The sequence below is a fragment of the Channa argus genome, chromosome 20 (assembly GCF_033026475.1).
Source record: "Channa argus isolate prfri chromosome 20, Channa argus male v1.0, whole genome shotgun sequence".
Classification (NCBI taxonomy): Eukaryota; Metazoa; Chordata; class Actinopteri; order Anabantiformes; family Channidae; genus Channa; species Channa argus.
The window spans coordinates 20,484,743-20,501,698 of NC_090216.1; the positions used below are offsets into that span (position 1 = coordinate 20,484,743).

General features: G+C 37.2%; 1 protein-coding gene across 28 annotated transcripts in view; it reads right to left on the bottom strand.

Annotated features, from left to right (window-relative positions):
* Positions 1–5,008: 5,008 nt before the first annotated feature.
* Positions 5,009–16,956, bottom strand: part of rbfox1 (RNA binding fox-1 homolog 1) — a 334,608-nt gene continuing 322,660 nt past the window's right edge. For 19 of the 28 annotated variants that reach the window (XM_067488484.1, XM_067488475.1, XM_067488477.1 and 16 more), the window contains 2 exons: positions 11,083–11,155; positions 5,009–5,916 (listed from right to left, as the gene is read on the bottom strand). In XM_067488484.1, coding sequence (XP_067344585.1) covers positions 5,737–5,916; positions 11,083–11,155 — 253 coding nt within the window. In that variant the 3' untranslated portion in view covers positions 5,009–5,736. Of the gene's footprint in view, positions 5,939–6,225; positions 6,332–11,082; positions 11,156–16,956 lie in introns of all 28 variants that reach the window. The other 9 variants (XM_067488488.1, XM_067488472.1, XM_067488494.1 and 6 more) reach the window with 4 other exon arrangements.

Here is a 16,956-nt window from a genome sequence, read left to right on the forward strand (position 1 = left end):
TCTGTTTTACTGACAAGCAGTTTTACTTGTACTGATTTTATTTGTACAGTTGGTGCATCTCATCCCATTTAAATGTGTGTAGTATCTTGTTCGTTCTGTGTGCCATAAATTGCTCCCTGGGGACAAATAAAATAAAGTGTTTTTGAAGTTGAATCTTTAATATACTTTAAAATTGACACAAAACAGGCTCAAGATTCCAGGCTCTGTACACTGATTTTTGTCTAGTGTAGATGTTCAGACAATATTTTAGAACTTTTGTTTATGTTCCATAGATTTCTAAATTTGACATTATCAACTTAATGTACGATATATACACAGTGGCAATCCTAGAGTCTGTTGGGGTCGTGGGCAAAAATCTCCACCTCTCCACTTCCCAATATTTAGCTTTTTTTCCCTCTCCTCTTCATTTTCATTAACTGGTCTTTGTTGTTTCATTACACCTGTTTGTTTACACAGAATCATGTGCTACTTGCAACAGAGGAATGGAATCGATGGAGGGGCCCTCTTAGGGAGGTTGGCCACTGTGGTGTTGTTGCAACTTTGTACACAGTCAGTGCTGTACATTGTTTAACTTTTGTCAGCCCTTGGGGTCCCAACTAGGCTGGGGCTCCAAGCAGTTGCCTGTCCTGTCTGCTGGCATGGAGCACATCTGTATATAGACACGACTTTAATATTTTTACTGACCTCAATATTTCAATTTCAATATTAAGGTCAATAATTCTTCATTGAAACTGTTTGACTTTGCAAGATTGCAAAGTTTGCATGTTTTACAAAACCACATTGTATCAGCAGCTGCAGCTACGACTGTGGTTGTACAAAGGTGACATAGTGGTTGTGACAGTTCTCGTTGACTAATCAGTGTTTTCACTTGATCTTTTAGTATCATCTCAGCTTGGTATCAGAAGCTCAGCAAAGATGATACCAAGAATCAGATTTTGAGCCCCATTCCTGGTGTCAAAGACCTTTATTGTTACAGAGTTAATGTCCCGCATTTATAGTGCTATGCAGTTGGCCTAGAGTTCAACATGTCAAAGGAGGAGCCAGTATTTAAACATACAACCCTGGGGTTAGACAACTAGTTTACCTCCTGAGTCACAGTTGAGTTGTGTGAAACTCTTAAACATTAGAGATCCATAGTGTTAAAATGGGTGACATATTTCTTTATCGCCAAAAACACACTGTACTTTTTTGTCATCATCTGCCACAAATCTCTCTACAAACTAAATGTGGCTTTATCTAGCTCCTTAAATAGCTGGCAAGTTAATACTAGATGTTACAATAATTAAATTACAAAATCTATGTATCCATTCATATCAACTGTTTCTAAAGTTCAAATCATACTCAGTCTGTGGCATATAGTACAGTGATAATGCTTGTGCAAATTTTGAGGATCCCTGCTGCAAAGGCTTTAAAAACAAAAACAGATAATGCCCCATTGAGAAACCAAAACTTTATTGATGATTATTGGTTAGTGGAAGAACCATAGTACATGCACATACAATGACTGGGTAGGAGGCCTTGTTTTAAACCACAACACCTACTGGAAGCAGAGCTTGTATAAAGTAGTTGCGGAGTCAGACATTCAGCATGGTGAAGACTATGAGTCTCTGACTGAAAGTCCTCACACACAGCACACAAAGGAAGGTTTAAACCAACAGAGCCAAATGGCACTGAGGTCTTTACTGCTGCCATTTTTATAATGTGATGCATCAGAGTTTTTCTCATCTAATACAAAAAGGAGATATGTAACGACACCACAAATTGGGAATAGTTGTAAACAGAATGTGGCACAGGAGGCAGCCTGTAGGCTGGTTTGCAGTGCAGCCATAGCCAAGCTCCCATTAGCCATGTAGCGCTTTTCAAATACACTACAGATTTATTCCATTTACTTCTATTTACAGCATAGATTAGCCTGTTCACAAATCCTTTATTTCTCATATTTATTTAGTAATGTAATGTTCAAACAGTTAATTTTCAAAGAGTAAATTTTAAATATTCTAGACTTCTAGAATATAACATAAAGAATGTTACATTAAGAATGTCACGAAAGGGAACAAAAAAATGTGAAATTGCAGAACTGATTTTAAAAAGTATGAAAAATTACACCTACAGCACTGATATGTTTCAGGTTTATCTGAAAGTTACAAAGTGCAAAATTATACAAAACATGTAAATAAAGCCCATGAATAAGAGTATCTACATAGTGATTACATTGTTTGTAAAGACTTAATAAAAATTTGAATATGATGTGATAGAAAATGAGACAGCTTGGCCTAACAGCTATACTCAACTAAATCTAAAACATTATACTGTTGCGTATTTCATATAATAGAGCATCTTCACTGCACAGTTCAAATATAATACATTGTTGGATTATTATTATACTTTCTCCCCCATTAAAATGTAACTACAAAAGAAAAAAAACATAAAATGAACGAAAATATAACAGAGACAGTGGATTTCCCCACTGCTATATATTTATATATTTTTTTACTCTTTCCTGTAATATAAAAATCATTAATTATACTAGTGAACATTATATATATATATATATATATATAATGTTACATTAAGAAAAAAAATATATCTGGAGACACTGCTCAGTACGGAAGATGATTAGTACCACAGAACATTTCTTCAAATTCCAAAAGTTAAAATTCTGTGACAAAAGTGCAGTTTTTTTTTCTTGGAATCCTGATTTTGACTTTGTATTTGCTAGTGCAAATGTAATTTTTTTTTCATATCTCACCATGACTAAGCGTGTACATGGTTAAACAGTTAATTTTTTTACTTTTCTTGTAATTTGTATCTATGTTGAATCTTGTCAGTACACATACACTGGTGAGATATGTCCAACACAACCTTTCACTTGAAGTGAAGTAAGATATATCCACATTATTTAGTCAATAATATACATCCTGCATAATGTGATGAGTCAAACTTCACTAAAAAGAAAACTCAACTGCATTTCTGAGAACAGCTGTGATTGATCATCTTTGTTATAGTTTTGTTAATGTACTTAGAAGTGATGATAATGACTTTGTTATCTCAAGACACAGATTGCATTAAAGTAAATGGAATCAACACAATCAATTAGTCACAATTTTGTCATTTCCAAAAAAATAAAAAATAAAAAATTGGTTATTATAGCTATTAAAATCTGGTTTTAACAAAAAGGCATTTACCAGAAAAACACAAAAAAGAACATTTCATAACAGTTTCCCTATATATTTGAGATATGTTTTATGTAATTCAATTACAGTATGCAATTGTCCCATCTATTATGAAAATCAACGGCTACCTTGCTGCCGGTTATGAACCCAGACAAAATGGGGGGGTGAGGGTGGGGGGGTTGGGGGGCGGATTGCGCTAGAAAGGGCATCTGCTGTAAAAAAAAATAATCGTGCAGAACACATTCTGCTGTGGGCGATCCCTGAAGGGAGAAGCTGAAAGCCACTTATCTTTGAACACCTGTAACCTGTTTAACAGCTCAGTCAACAGTGTAGCCTTACTAAATCAGAGGAGTGGTTAAACTGTTGCAGGAAATGAGAACAGGAATTGAGAGAATAGTAGGGTCGTGAAGGGACAAAGAGTACACAGAAAGTCGGAGCTGAAAACTGACAGAAGATAACAGAAGATTGAAAATGGAAAGCAAGGAGTGGCAGCAAGCGAAAATTGTAATGTAATGATAATAGTTTTATTTTTGAGGTAATGTTTAGTATTTTAAATACTTCCTCTTTTTTGGATTTATCAGTTGTAATGTCCAGACCCTCCAGGAATTTGTAATGTTATAATTGTAACAATTAAATCCAATTTAACCCACCACCATTCTGAGCAACCTTGACCCACACTGGTCTGTCCCTGAAAGCCTTGCACTATAGCTGCTGATGAGAGATTGCGAACCAGACCCACGAACAGAAGCTAACAATAGGTCAACTTAAGACAAGAATAACAGTAAAGCTGCTAATAGTAAACTTCTTGGCACCAAGAGAGCCGGGATATCTGTAAAAATTACTTCTAAAGAGCAAAAGCAGGGATAAACTGGTTTGAACTGTGTACAACAATCTGGTGGAATAAATGAAAGGTATTGATTGACAAACCATTTTCTACGTTAATACACCCCTGAAAAATGGCTGAAACGTGGGAAAAAAAGACAAGACAAATCAGACTCAAACACAATACGATCAAAATCCTGGAGGGACAGGTTTACTTAATGACTACATCTAAAATAAAATCCAGTTGCAATTGTACCTGCATAAACATATTTGCAGTTTAGTTGTTGGGTAACAATAATTACTAGTTGACAGGTTTTAATTATGAGTATTAAGCCTTATTAGTATACCCACAAGAACTGATGTTGCTTGTGGATCAGTTTGGATCAGTTAAAATGCCCGAATTTGCTTAATAGTAAAAGCTTTGTGCAGTGAGCTGTTAAAGAACCATGAACTTCTATTGAGACAGCTAAACACTGGTGTTACATCAGCTCTAAGAGATCATTCATAATAGCAGTGGTGTGAAGTAGTTAGGTACATTTACTTACGTATTGAACTTCAGTACAGTATTTTTGAGGTATTGGGATTTTACTCGAGACTTTCCATTTTCTGACTTTGCTAAATTACAGAGGCAAATTATTTGAGTACTAAACAGTAATTGTGTACTTTTCACAAAATAAAAACACAGTGTATTAAAACATTACTGACATCATTGATATGATTGAGCCACTTTGCCTGAACATTACTTTTATTTTTGAGCTAATGCTTTTGGACCTTTACTTATATAACATTTCAAATTGATATTTATACTTTTACTTAAGAAAATGAACTGTGTACTTCTTACACCACTGCATAATGCTATTTGGGGCAAAGTGAAAAAAATTGTATCTCATCATTATAAAAAATTATGTCAAAATAACAGCATTTTCTTATCCTTGTAAAACACAAAAATACATTATGCCATGAAACAAACAAGAAAAACTCACAGAGGATTGCACAGAAAAATTGGGGGATGACATTACATGAACCTTTTTAGTCTTAGGGAAATTATTATCTTGATTTCTTGAAACAATTCTGAGAAGTTGATAGTAAAGTTTCAGTCATAAGTAAACAGTTTTTAAGATAATAAAATAGAAAAGTCAGATTTTCAGATCATATAGTGAAAAATTAGCAATCATTGCTGCTCACAGCTTCCATAACATACCCATGCTGTCCTCATATGTTCACAGGTGGACTTTGTGTCTGTGTTAATGTTTCCAAGGCTACTGTACTTCCTCCAAATCCAAAAGAAAATATAATATCATTGCAGAGGAAGTGAAAAAGGAAGCTGAGAGAAGTAAAACAACAGCACTTGACTAGCATAGTCACTTGAACAATTTACAAAACATAAAAACCCCAAAGTGTGACTATGAATTATCTTACAGGGTTAGAGTTCTATACAATCCCTAACAATTTAAATCTGATAAATATTTTCTCTGTGTCCTAATCATTACTCTAGTAACTTTCTATCAAGTACCATGGAAAAACTTCTACAGCTGATAATCTATGTCTATATCTTTAGAAATTAAAAACCCACAATATCAAAATACACAGCACAAAATATCTGAGGTATAAGATGAAAAATATCAGCTGTTTTATTTTATTTGTATTGTTTGTACTTTTCTCTTAGGAGATGCTGAAATGATGCGCAAACTGCATGTATTGCAATACCCAGGCCTCAGGTCTCTCCTATGACAACACATTCTCATTTGCTCACACACACTCGCACACACACATTTTCTTCTCTGTCCTGTTGGAAGGTTGAGTATAAGTTGGAGGTGTTGTTAATAGGGTGCGAAGCGGCTGTAGCCTCCCCGGTATATACTGGCCTGGAGAGAGGACAGCACCAGCCCGACGTCATCAGCATGGCTCCGAGTTTTGGCATCTGTCAGCGGGGCAAACGCGTTCTGAAACACACACAAATATGCACAGACAAACACAATGACATGCACATACACACGCACACAAACAAACACACACACACACACACACACACACACAAGAAAATACAAACACACATACATTACCAAAAACACCAAGGTATACAAAGGCATGGAATCACGCATGCACGCACACACACACACACACACACACACACACACACACACACACACACACACACACACACACACGCCCCTTGTTAGCCTCCCTTACTTCTGTACAAGCTACCACTTGAGTCACAACATTACATTACCGTTATTCCAGTGCAAACCCATGGGGGATGAAAAGACCCATAACCGGAGCAACCGTCATGCAGCAAGCACAGCGAGACGCTTCATGCCAGGGGTACATGCCAACAGCTATGTGAAAGAAAGCCAGTCAATACAACTAAGAAAAGGTGTAGGAGAGGATGAATCAACGGAATCAAGTCAAAAGGTGGTATGAATCAGAATGTGGACCAAGGACGCCTAAATCTTTTTGATGGATCATGCTGCTTTTCAGTAGATGGAGTTGATGCATATTTTGAGGCGCTTGCAGCTTGTAGGTACAGATATATCACAAAATAGGGTAATGTTTGTTTACGGTACACTTTAAAGAGAATACTGCAGCATTTATATCTATTTTACTAAGTAATGAGAATTACAAGACCCGGTATTTATTAATAGTGACCAAGATTATCTTATTTGTTTGTGCTGTAGATTAAAAACACATTGTTGGTTTTAGTGTATATATGACCATTGATGAAATTATGGTTAATTTAGAAAATGACTGAAGCTATCCTTTAATTTGCTGTTCAGACTTTGAAGTAATTAAATTTTATCAGTTTACTGAACTAGAAATTCAGGAAATATTTAGAAGCACTTCTGAGGTGTCCTAACATAACAATATGGCAATTATAACCTCAACTATAGTTACTGGTGGCTTGATGCAACCCTTTGTCCTGAAAATTGCATTTCCTCACAAAATTGTAAATGCCACATTTTTTTATGTATGCAACTTTACATTTATTAATGTTGTACAAGTCAATCAGGTTTCTCCCTACTATGTTTCCCTAACCTTAACCAATCTCTGAGATTGCCTTAACACAACCATACAAATTTTACTCTATAGTCACAAAAACTGGCTTGTGACATGCTTGTGCACGTGTTAATGTTTGCTGCCTGAGCAGTAACATTACAAGTTGTGGTTTAGTGGATCTCTTGACAATATAAAAACAATATAAAATATACCATTTTCAAAATAATGTGCAGATGATTAGGACAAGATTGGCAGTATTAGCAACTGTGCACCTACATTGTAATAAGTTCCGGAATGTTGATTCAAACAACAAGTTTGAAGTTTTAAAGAGACTTTTGGAACTTCTGGAAGAGTTGGGATGCCCGACAAGCTAATTTCTGAGGTGAAAAAGTTCGATTTTTACTCTTACAGTGTTTGTTACAGCCATGCTACTAAATATGAAAACAACTACAGACAACATGGAGAAGTCGATAATCATAAATTCTACAGTATGAGAAAACTGGTGTGGGCTCCCCTACACACACACTTCAACTAGTTATTCATGACGGGCTGCAGAAACTTCGGGCAAGGTGAGACATTTCAAAAATGTATCACAGGTTTATGCACGTCTGGAAGATATTGACTGACATGAAGATACTGAAATGATTAGATGTGCAGGTTAGTGACTGAACATGGACAAATTTATCTTTCATTGAAACTGTAACTACAACTCTATGATGCTGTTGTTAAAAGATGCTGATCTCAGTTATTAGATCTGTTGAAGTTGATGCTGGCTATTTTCATTGCTTGATGGAAAAGATGTGGGTGCCACAGATAGGCCTTTTGATAGTACAAGCATTATTTGTCTTAAAGTTACTTAGAAACTGTTTACTTGCCTTGGAGTGCAGAGTACACAATGAGATGGGTTTCAGGGTACTGAGCTGGTTCTGGCATTAGCAACTGCTGAAGTTGTAATATGTGTGTAAAGTTGTAAAGTATTATTCGTGCAAAAATACAAATAATACTTAAAACCAACTATACAGATTTTTTATTGGAACATCCTTTGTGATGTTTAATTGGAACAATACTTCTGTCAAATGAGAAAACAATCAATTAAGGGAATTTAAAATTGGAACTGGGATCTACCCAGCAATGGTGGCTGGATGAGTAAGTGGACAACGCACTTATCCTACTAGGGTCTAATAATGCTAGTTGAGCTAGCCAACGTAGTTAAACCTATAAACAGGAATTGAAGAAAAAAAACATAAATCAATATTGATCTCAGTTCTGCTTGTTCTGCTCCCAATTCTCAATTCACTTGCCCCTAACCCTCTATTTTGGGCTTTCACATGAAATGGTAGCTGTAGGGATCAAGGGGTAGGGAGAAATGAGGCAAACTGGTAGGGTTGTGTAGCAAATGTCAAATGTTTCACACAATGACAGTTTTAAGAGGCAAACTCTATGAGTGCTATGAAAAAGTATAATTTCTAAAGTGTAATTTTTTGTGCATTATAGTGCTGCATTTTCACATTCATATTTCTGTATCACATTTAATCCTTTGGGCATCATATCGCTTCTTTAAAAGTGGTAACAGCAGTGTATTGTGATTGCAAGGCATAATCTTATATGGATTCGATAAACTTTTAAACAGTCCTCTAGAGGTATCCCCATGTTTATACAGTATGTGGCTGGAATTCCTTACAAAACAGCCACTCATTCAGCTCTGATGATGTATATAGCGCTTGAAGGGCTGTTCTATTCATAGGGGAATACTTCAACCACTACTCCTTTTGAAGGGAAACTTAACAGCACTATTCTTTCAGAAGATATTCCCTCATTTGGTGTTTTGACAATGGTGGTGGTTGTCCCTAAAATCTCAGTCCAAAATTTCCTTTTGGTGTTTAATTAGGTTGAAATCTGGGAACAGGAAAGGCTGTAGCATATGGTTTAATATGCCTGTGTATTTGATATTTTTATTGATTTGATCAGATTGTCCTTTCATTTTCACCTGTCCATATGTGGTCATAATGTTGAGTTCACAGACAGTTCACAAGTAGATTAGGTCAAGGTAAGAGAAAGATGTTGCCTGGCAGAGAGCCCACCATGTATATGTGGTACCTTTTAAGTAGAGTTGTTGGTGTACTGCTTAAGACTTGAATGCAACTTTGAACCTTATCTAATGCATACAAGAATTTATCAATTAAAAATTTGCGAGTGCAGTATTTCTATTCAGGTTTGAAGGTGTAATTTATAACTGAGGAGTTTTGACAGTATTTCTCTCCCTCACTCACTTCTTTCTTTCCTCACCACCTCCCTCCGGCTGCGGCACCACAAGGGATTTAATTATCAAAGTGACTAATTATTTCATTACCAGGGAGTGTGGGGTGAGGTGGTATCCACCAAATTAGAAATATAATAACTAACATAGACTGGGCTGTCAAGGCATGAAGACATTCATCACCTTTTACAGGCAGGATTAATGTGGCATTTGGGCTGCCGTTAGCAGCACAGACAAATTCAATTAACTTTAAGTGAGAAGATGTTGGTGCTGCAGAAAAGCTCATGCATGGCGAATGAGTAAAAGAAGGGCATTGTGGGGATAGGGACAGTATGGAGCAAATGAAGCTATGAGTTTATCTATTGTGGAGTGCAGTTGGAGAATTTAATATGTGACTATGCAGTTGTTTCTAGTTTATAAACCAGTAGAAATAAACCATTAAATAAATGTGTATAGGCTAGGCAGCATTTGCACGGCAACCCAAAACTCTTTCAATCTACATTTGGTATGTAACCAATATATGACCATATTCTTGAAACTGATCATAGTATATACGCAGACAAATATTTCAAAGAGCTTGAGGCCCATATTAAAGATTCAAGCGTTTACTAATGTTGTATGCCAAATGTTAATGCAAAGATAATACAACAGTATCAACACGCCGTAGGTCTTTTGTTGTTATCAACAAATAAGTAATGTTAAAATCTATTTAAAAACACCTGCTTGGGATGTTACCAGACCATTCAATGAAAGTTGAAGCTATGAGCCAGTAGATACTTGCTTCACAGATTAGCAGACTCAACAGGTCATTATCATGCGATTATTGTTAATGTTTTTACGTTTAGGCACATTGCGGTTTAACATATTTGGGTTAGGATTATGGAAAGATCGTAACCAAATTGTAATCTAAATGACCAAAAGTAGGTCTGGTGCCTATAATACTTACAATGGATGCAAGAAGATGTCAATTTTCCACACATCTTGCTCATGAAAACTAGTTAAAGTTAATACTACTATTACTACTGGGTGTAATAACAACTGATAACAACCATTGAATGGCATGCTTTTCCTCAAATCACCTACCCAAAATGACTTTACTAGCAGTTTACACATAAGCTACTGGAAAAAACTGAAACATTATTTGCCTCCATATAGAAATGTTATAAATTTGCATTTGAATAAGTACAGAGCAACCAGCTAAATTTTAGTCCAAAATCTTTTGTGAGGATTCCACTGGCATACTGAGGTGATCAATGTTTATACGCTGCACTAGTCAATTTCACACCTTGGCAGCTTTGAGTGGAAGAAGGAGATAACTGTTTTTAAAGAAACGATTGTACCCAAAAATCATGAAAGATGACATTAATTACCTAAATCTATTTATAATGGTCTGCAGAAAGTGAATGTGGTGGAGAGGTTCAGCAGCAATCAGCCTTTGTTATTTAGTCAACATTTCCATTTTTAAGTTTACATTTGTGCAAAGGGGAAAATTTGTATATTTAACAGACATTTTACATCTTAAGCGGCACACTGGATTTCTCAAGTTAAAGGTGGCAAATTTGATTTGATTTTTGGTTTTACCATTGATATGACAACAAAAGTAATTGCCTAAGCTAACACTTTCATCAATAGTTATGTTGCCTTTGCCCCTCTCAACAACACCAAATCTGGAAATAGGTCACTCAACCTTCATTTTTCTTGCAGCTCTAAACAAAGAAAACATGATGGAAACATGCAACATGCGAAAGATGATCTGTGATTCATGTTTGTTTTAGAGATTAAGAAATCTGATGATCCGTAATGTTAAAAGATGTGTGGCAGGCAGGACACGCTTACCATGGCACCAACGCTGTATGTGGCTGGAGTGAGTGTGTGGTTGTAGGGGTCGGCAGCATATACTCGTCCGTAACTGCAGGAAAAAAGGTAATTAAAGATCAAAGAAGTCCAGTTACATCCTGGTCTTAAACACATACTGGTATTTTCTGATCTTACATATAAGCAGTAGTTTTAAGATTTTTCTAAATCATTGTCTCAAAAACAAAACAGGTAATAGTTAGTGAAAGATTGTAGTTTGGGTAAAATACAAATTTGTGAAGAGCATGCGCTTTAGCTGAAACAACTAAGCTCTTGTTTCACCTGTCATTGGCAATGTATATTCCGGCTAGCAGGTCTATAGTGGTAGGCTTAGTGCTGTTGTTATTAAGCATATCATTTGATGTCAAATGGCATTAGAGACTACAACACACACACACACTTTACCACACTAGATTCTTCATAATCACCTACTGGCCAAGTTCTTTGACTAAAAGTAAACTATGATGTTTGAAAACCCTTAGTGTAATACAAAAATCTCACCTTTGGAATTAGAATTGATAAACAGAATAAATGGGATGTTCAAGAATGACCTGGTTCTGTTGAACAACTGGTGGGTAGGAACAAAGGGATCCTAGTCCCACTAGAAAGCTGTTCTTTTTGATCTTTGGCCAACTTTCACTATATGTCTTACATCCAGGTTCCATGTACGATGAAAGCCAACAATGTCAACTTAGTTAAAAGCATTATTATTTCTCCATTGTTGTCCCTAAAAACATCATTCAGTTCAATTTAATTCAATTCAACTTTATTTATACAGAGCCAATTCACAACAAAGTCATCTCAGGGCACTTTACAGAATAAAGTCAAGATTATAAAGATGTATACAGAGAACCCAACAATTCCCTCTGGAGCAAGCCATAGGCAACAGTGGAGAGGAAAAACTCCCTTTAACGGAAGAAACTTCCAGCAGAACCATGCTCAGGGTGGACGGCCATCTGCCTCGACCGGTTGGGATGAGTGGAAGTGAGTGCACGCTGGAAGACATACAGCTTCAAAGCTGGGGGACACCTGCAGAAAGGGACAGAGAGAGGGGGACAGAGAAGGACAAAGACAACTACGGGAGAAAACACACAGAGTTAATGACATACAGTGGTGAAAATTGTGGGGTGAGAGGAGAGGAGAGATGGTCAAGAGGAGGAAAGCTCAGTGCATCGGGGGGTGGGTCCCCCAGCAGTCTAAGCCTATAGCAGCATAACTATAACTAACTATATGCTTTATTAAAGAGGAAGGTTTTGAGCCTACACTTAAAAGTAGAGATGGTGTCTGCTTCCCGAATCTGAACTAGGAGCTGGTTCCATAGGAGAGGGGCTTGATAGGTAAAGGATCTACCTCCCATTCTACCTTTGGAAATTCTGGGAACCACAAGTAGGCCTGCATTTTGAGAGCGAAGTGGTCTACTGGGATGATATGGTGCTATGAGATCTTCTATAAATGATGGAGCCTGACCATTCAGAGCTGTATATGTAAGAAGCAGGGTTTTAAATTCTGTTCCAGATTTAATGGGAACCAAATGGAGAGAAGCTAGTGAAGCTGAAATATGATCTCTCTTGCTAGTTCCAGTCAGCACTCTTGCTGCAGCATTTTGGATTAATTGCAGGCTCTTTAGGGAATTAATGTAGTCAGTAGTACAGTAGTAGTTACTGTTTCTTAAATATAAAGCTCTGAATGGTCAGGCTCCATCATATATAGAAGACCTCATAGCACCATATCATCCCAGTAGACCACTTCGATCTCAGAATGCAGGCCTACTTGCTGTTCCCAGATTTTCAAAAGGTAGAATGGGAGGCAGAGCCTTTAGCTATCAAGCTCCTCTCCTGTTGAACCAGCTCCCAGTTAAGTTCGGGAAGCAGACACCCTCTCTACTTTTAAGTATAGGCTCAAAACATTCCTCTATGATAAAGCTTATACTTATAGTTATGCTCCAATGGCTTAGACTGCTGGGGGATTCCCCTCCTCTTGTCCCTCTTTCCTCTCACCCCACAATTTTCACCACTGTATGACATTAACTCTGTGTGTTTTCTCCCGTAGTTGTCTTTGTCCTTCTCTGTCCTCCTCTCTCTGTCCCTCTCTGCAGGTGTCCCCAGGCTTTGAAGCTGTGTGTTTTCCAGTGTGCAGCTACTGGTCCTACCAACCTGCCCAATGTTTTGTTGTTGCTTTTGTTGCTCTTTTTCTTTTCTCTCTTCACTTTCCAGTCACCCCAACCGGTCAAGGCAGACGGCCGTCCACCCTGAGCCTGGTTCTGCAGGAGGTTTCTTTTGTTAAAGGGAGTTTTTCCCCTCCACTGTTGCCCAGTACTTGCTGATAGAGGGAATTGTTGGGTTCTCTGTATACATCTTTTGGTCTTGACTTTATTCTGTAAAGTGCCTTGACATGATATGTTGTGAATTGGCGCTTTATAAATAAAGTTGAATTGAATTGAATTGAATTAAATTAAAATTGCACCAGGGCAGAATTGCACAAACATGTTAACAGCAGGTCCATGTTGTAGCAACGGGTTTGGACACAGATTGACTGCCAGTGTTTCTGGCAGTCAATCTGGCAATGAATAGGGACAGTGTTACGTATTTCTGCCTTTTATTGGTGTAGTGAGGTTATTGTATTGTTGATAACTGAGTAAAGTTAGCTAAAGTTAAAACAGCTTTTAGATTTTACAATGCATTTTTATCTTCTATCGCCTAGCCATTGTCAGTCAAACATGAATGAAGCATGTAGACAAGCATGAACATATTCCGGAATTTTTCACAGCAGGTAGCCATTACTAAATTACTAGAGTTGGCTTCTCGTGATCAGTTTATTTCAGGACAATGAGCCAATTTAGATTTTTCTGTGTACGTGTACTGTATGTTTTTTCATCTGAGAGTGGCACAAAAAGAAAAGCACATAGTGCCTTGGCAACACTGCCAATGAATACGTCATGCCCAAAAAGCCATCTGAATTTGAATTTGTAAAGCCATGGAATAATTAATGGAATGTGAATGGAATAATTTGAAATCATCATCAGAAACATCTATCGCAAATGGAATGGCATCAATAGCCTTATTGATACCCAAAGTGCTTTACAATGTTGCTTCTCATTCATTTATCCACAGACAAAGACTCACACACACAAACACACACATACACACGTAGCCACTTTGCAAGCCACTGGCCTGACCCACCGGGATTCATGTTTACCCGAGTGTTTGTTTATGTTGTGATTTAGCGTCTACCCCCTTTTAAGTTTAATCCAAAAAACAACGAATGAAATCTATGACATTATGAAAATAGTTAAAATTCATAACCAATAAAGAATCACTGAAAATTCTACTTCTAGAAAGAAACAGACAGCAGCAGTCCTTATTTCTAGTGAGCAGGCCAACCAGCCCACCCCCCTCCATTCCCTGTCTCTCTGTCCTAGCCCAGTGACGATAAGAGCCAATCAGAGGCCAGGGCCTGTGCCCATAATTGAGCTGATTTGCATAGCAGCCCAGTGGCTGAAGCGATTAGAAGTTAATCCCGATTAGTTTTGGACATTGCTATTCACCATGCAGCCCCCAACCCCCACACTTAACCCAGCACTGCGTTTGACCTACGTTATCTCACAGCGCAGAGCCCTAACCCATTATCAGAGTGTGTGTGTGTGTGTTTGTGTGACAGTGTGTGTGAGACACTATGTGTAGTAAGCTGCAAGTGTACCACAAATTCAAATGCAATTTGAGTCAAATGCATTTTAAAGTGACCCTGAGGTGAAAAGATAAGCATGGAAACAACATTTTCAACAGCTCTACAAAATGGTTAGGAGCTTGGTCTAATGCACAAGAAATTTCTCATTGAGTGCCATCAGCACGCTAACACATTCCTGACTATCCCAAGGTAACAATCTGACCTTTGAACTTTTGCCAAAATTAGTGAGAAAAGATGGCCTTCTTTTCCATGACCATGGCTCTTTCAAGCTTGAACACTCAACCTTCTCCAGGTAAAAGAACACATACATCTCTACATGATGCATATGTCTAAATACATTTATTTATGTGTAAACGCTGATTTAATATCATAAAATGAATTAATTACTGATTTAACATTATTGACTATACCGTGATTAGAAAATCACACTGTAGACGCTGCATATTCAGATATTTCTCTTCTAGACAAAAACAGATATGTGTTTTTCTTGCAACAGTTCAATTTGATACACACCCTCTACCATACAACATTAGGATAGTTTACTATATAATTTAAGTAGGCCAGTTCCTAACTCACTTTGTCACTTATCCAATGATTTTCATTTAAATAACTTTATAATCTTTAAGGTGTCTTAGGGCACTATACATTTTTCCATGCTCAATGTTTTTTTTTCTGTTTTTAAAAAAACATAAACTATAATTAACATTCTTCTTGAAGCTACAGCCTAAAGTGACTTTTTTAGATCAGACAAATGAATTTTGTATTTAAATACATCAAAGTTGCCTTGTAGTTAGTTATTCATTCTAATTGTGGTCTCATTACTACACCAAAGGACAAATCTTCGTCAATGAAGGAAGAGTTGGTGTGAAGACTCTTACAGCATCTGATAAATCTTCAGAGACCCTCCGCAACTGTAAAGTAGGCAAAACTAAAAATCCACGTGTATTCTCTATGAAAGGCTAATGTCCTAAGATGAATTGCAGGTCTATTTCCTAAGGTGAACCTTAACTTTATTCTTTAGTTTTATGAAAATTATCCAAATTTAACCCATGAGTGTTACTACTAGGATTAACCTTATTTCTTTCACTATCAGCTCATTTACCTCTTTGTCAAAATCCTTGTGTTGAATACTATTAACCCATTCATAATTTCAGAAATGTCTACAATTTGTTGAGACAATTTACTGCAAACTTTATTAACCTCATGATGGCAGGAGATGAAAAGTGAAGGTATCATTGAAGTCAAAAGAATTCACTCTTTTAGCACCATGAATTCATGTATAAACCTAATGACAATCAGTAATTGATTGTCATTAGGTAACATGCTCTTTCCATGGCTAAAAATGGACTCCATTCTACCCAACCACCCCTCTCCATACTCTGCTAAAGTATGCTCCGCCACATTTCGTGGAGCTCAAAACGATTCTTATGACGTTACAATAAACCATCTTATTTACTGTAATGCCATAAGAAAAAATATGAAGTGATCAGTGAAGCAAAAAAGGTGACCTTTGATTGGTTAGAAGCATATGCCTTGCTCAAAAACCTTTAGAAGGGAATACCTTCACAATGCTGGCTGGCTGCTCAATAAGCCCATTAAGATATGTTCTGGATATGTTTTGTGGCATGTTTCACCTAATATGACTGAAAAAATACATTTCAAAGTGTCAAATGTGTAATAAGTTGCTGACTGTGAATCGGTGACCAACCACCTATTTTGGCATGAAAAAGGCTCTGCAATGACGGCATGCAGAAACCAGAACTCAGAGACTGTATGGAAATGGTGACAATTCTTGATTGTTACCCCAGCCTCTGCTGTCCATCATCCAAATCCAACCTTTTAGGATAACTACACAACCTGTGCACGTATGCTGGTCTACCTGTGGGGTTCCACAGTTTTCTTTCTTTATAATCCATTTGGCTCTATCCATTAGGCAGTTGGTATTTGGTTTGGGTCAGTTGTATCAGACTGTGTCCACCTGCTGATGGATACACTCCAGCAGTCACTAGTTATTTTTATGTATTGCTACAGTATATTGCAGTGAGGAAGGCATTGCACAGGCAGGGAAAGGATTAAGTGTCTGGCTTTCCTTCTGCATATCTGCTAGGAAGGGCTGAAGGCTTTAACTGGATTTAAATTTGCTACAAGGGGTTAGTGGGAATCCTGCCATAG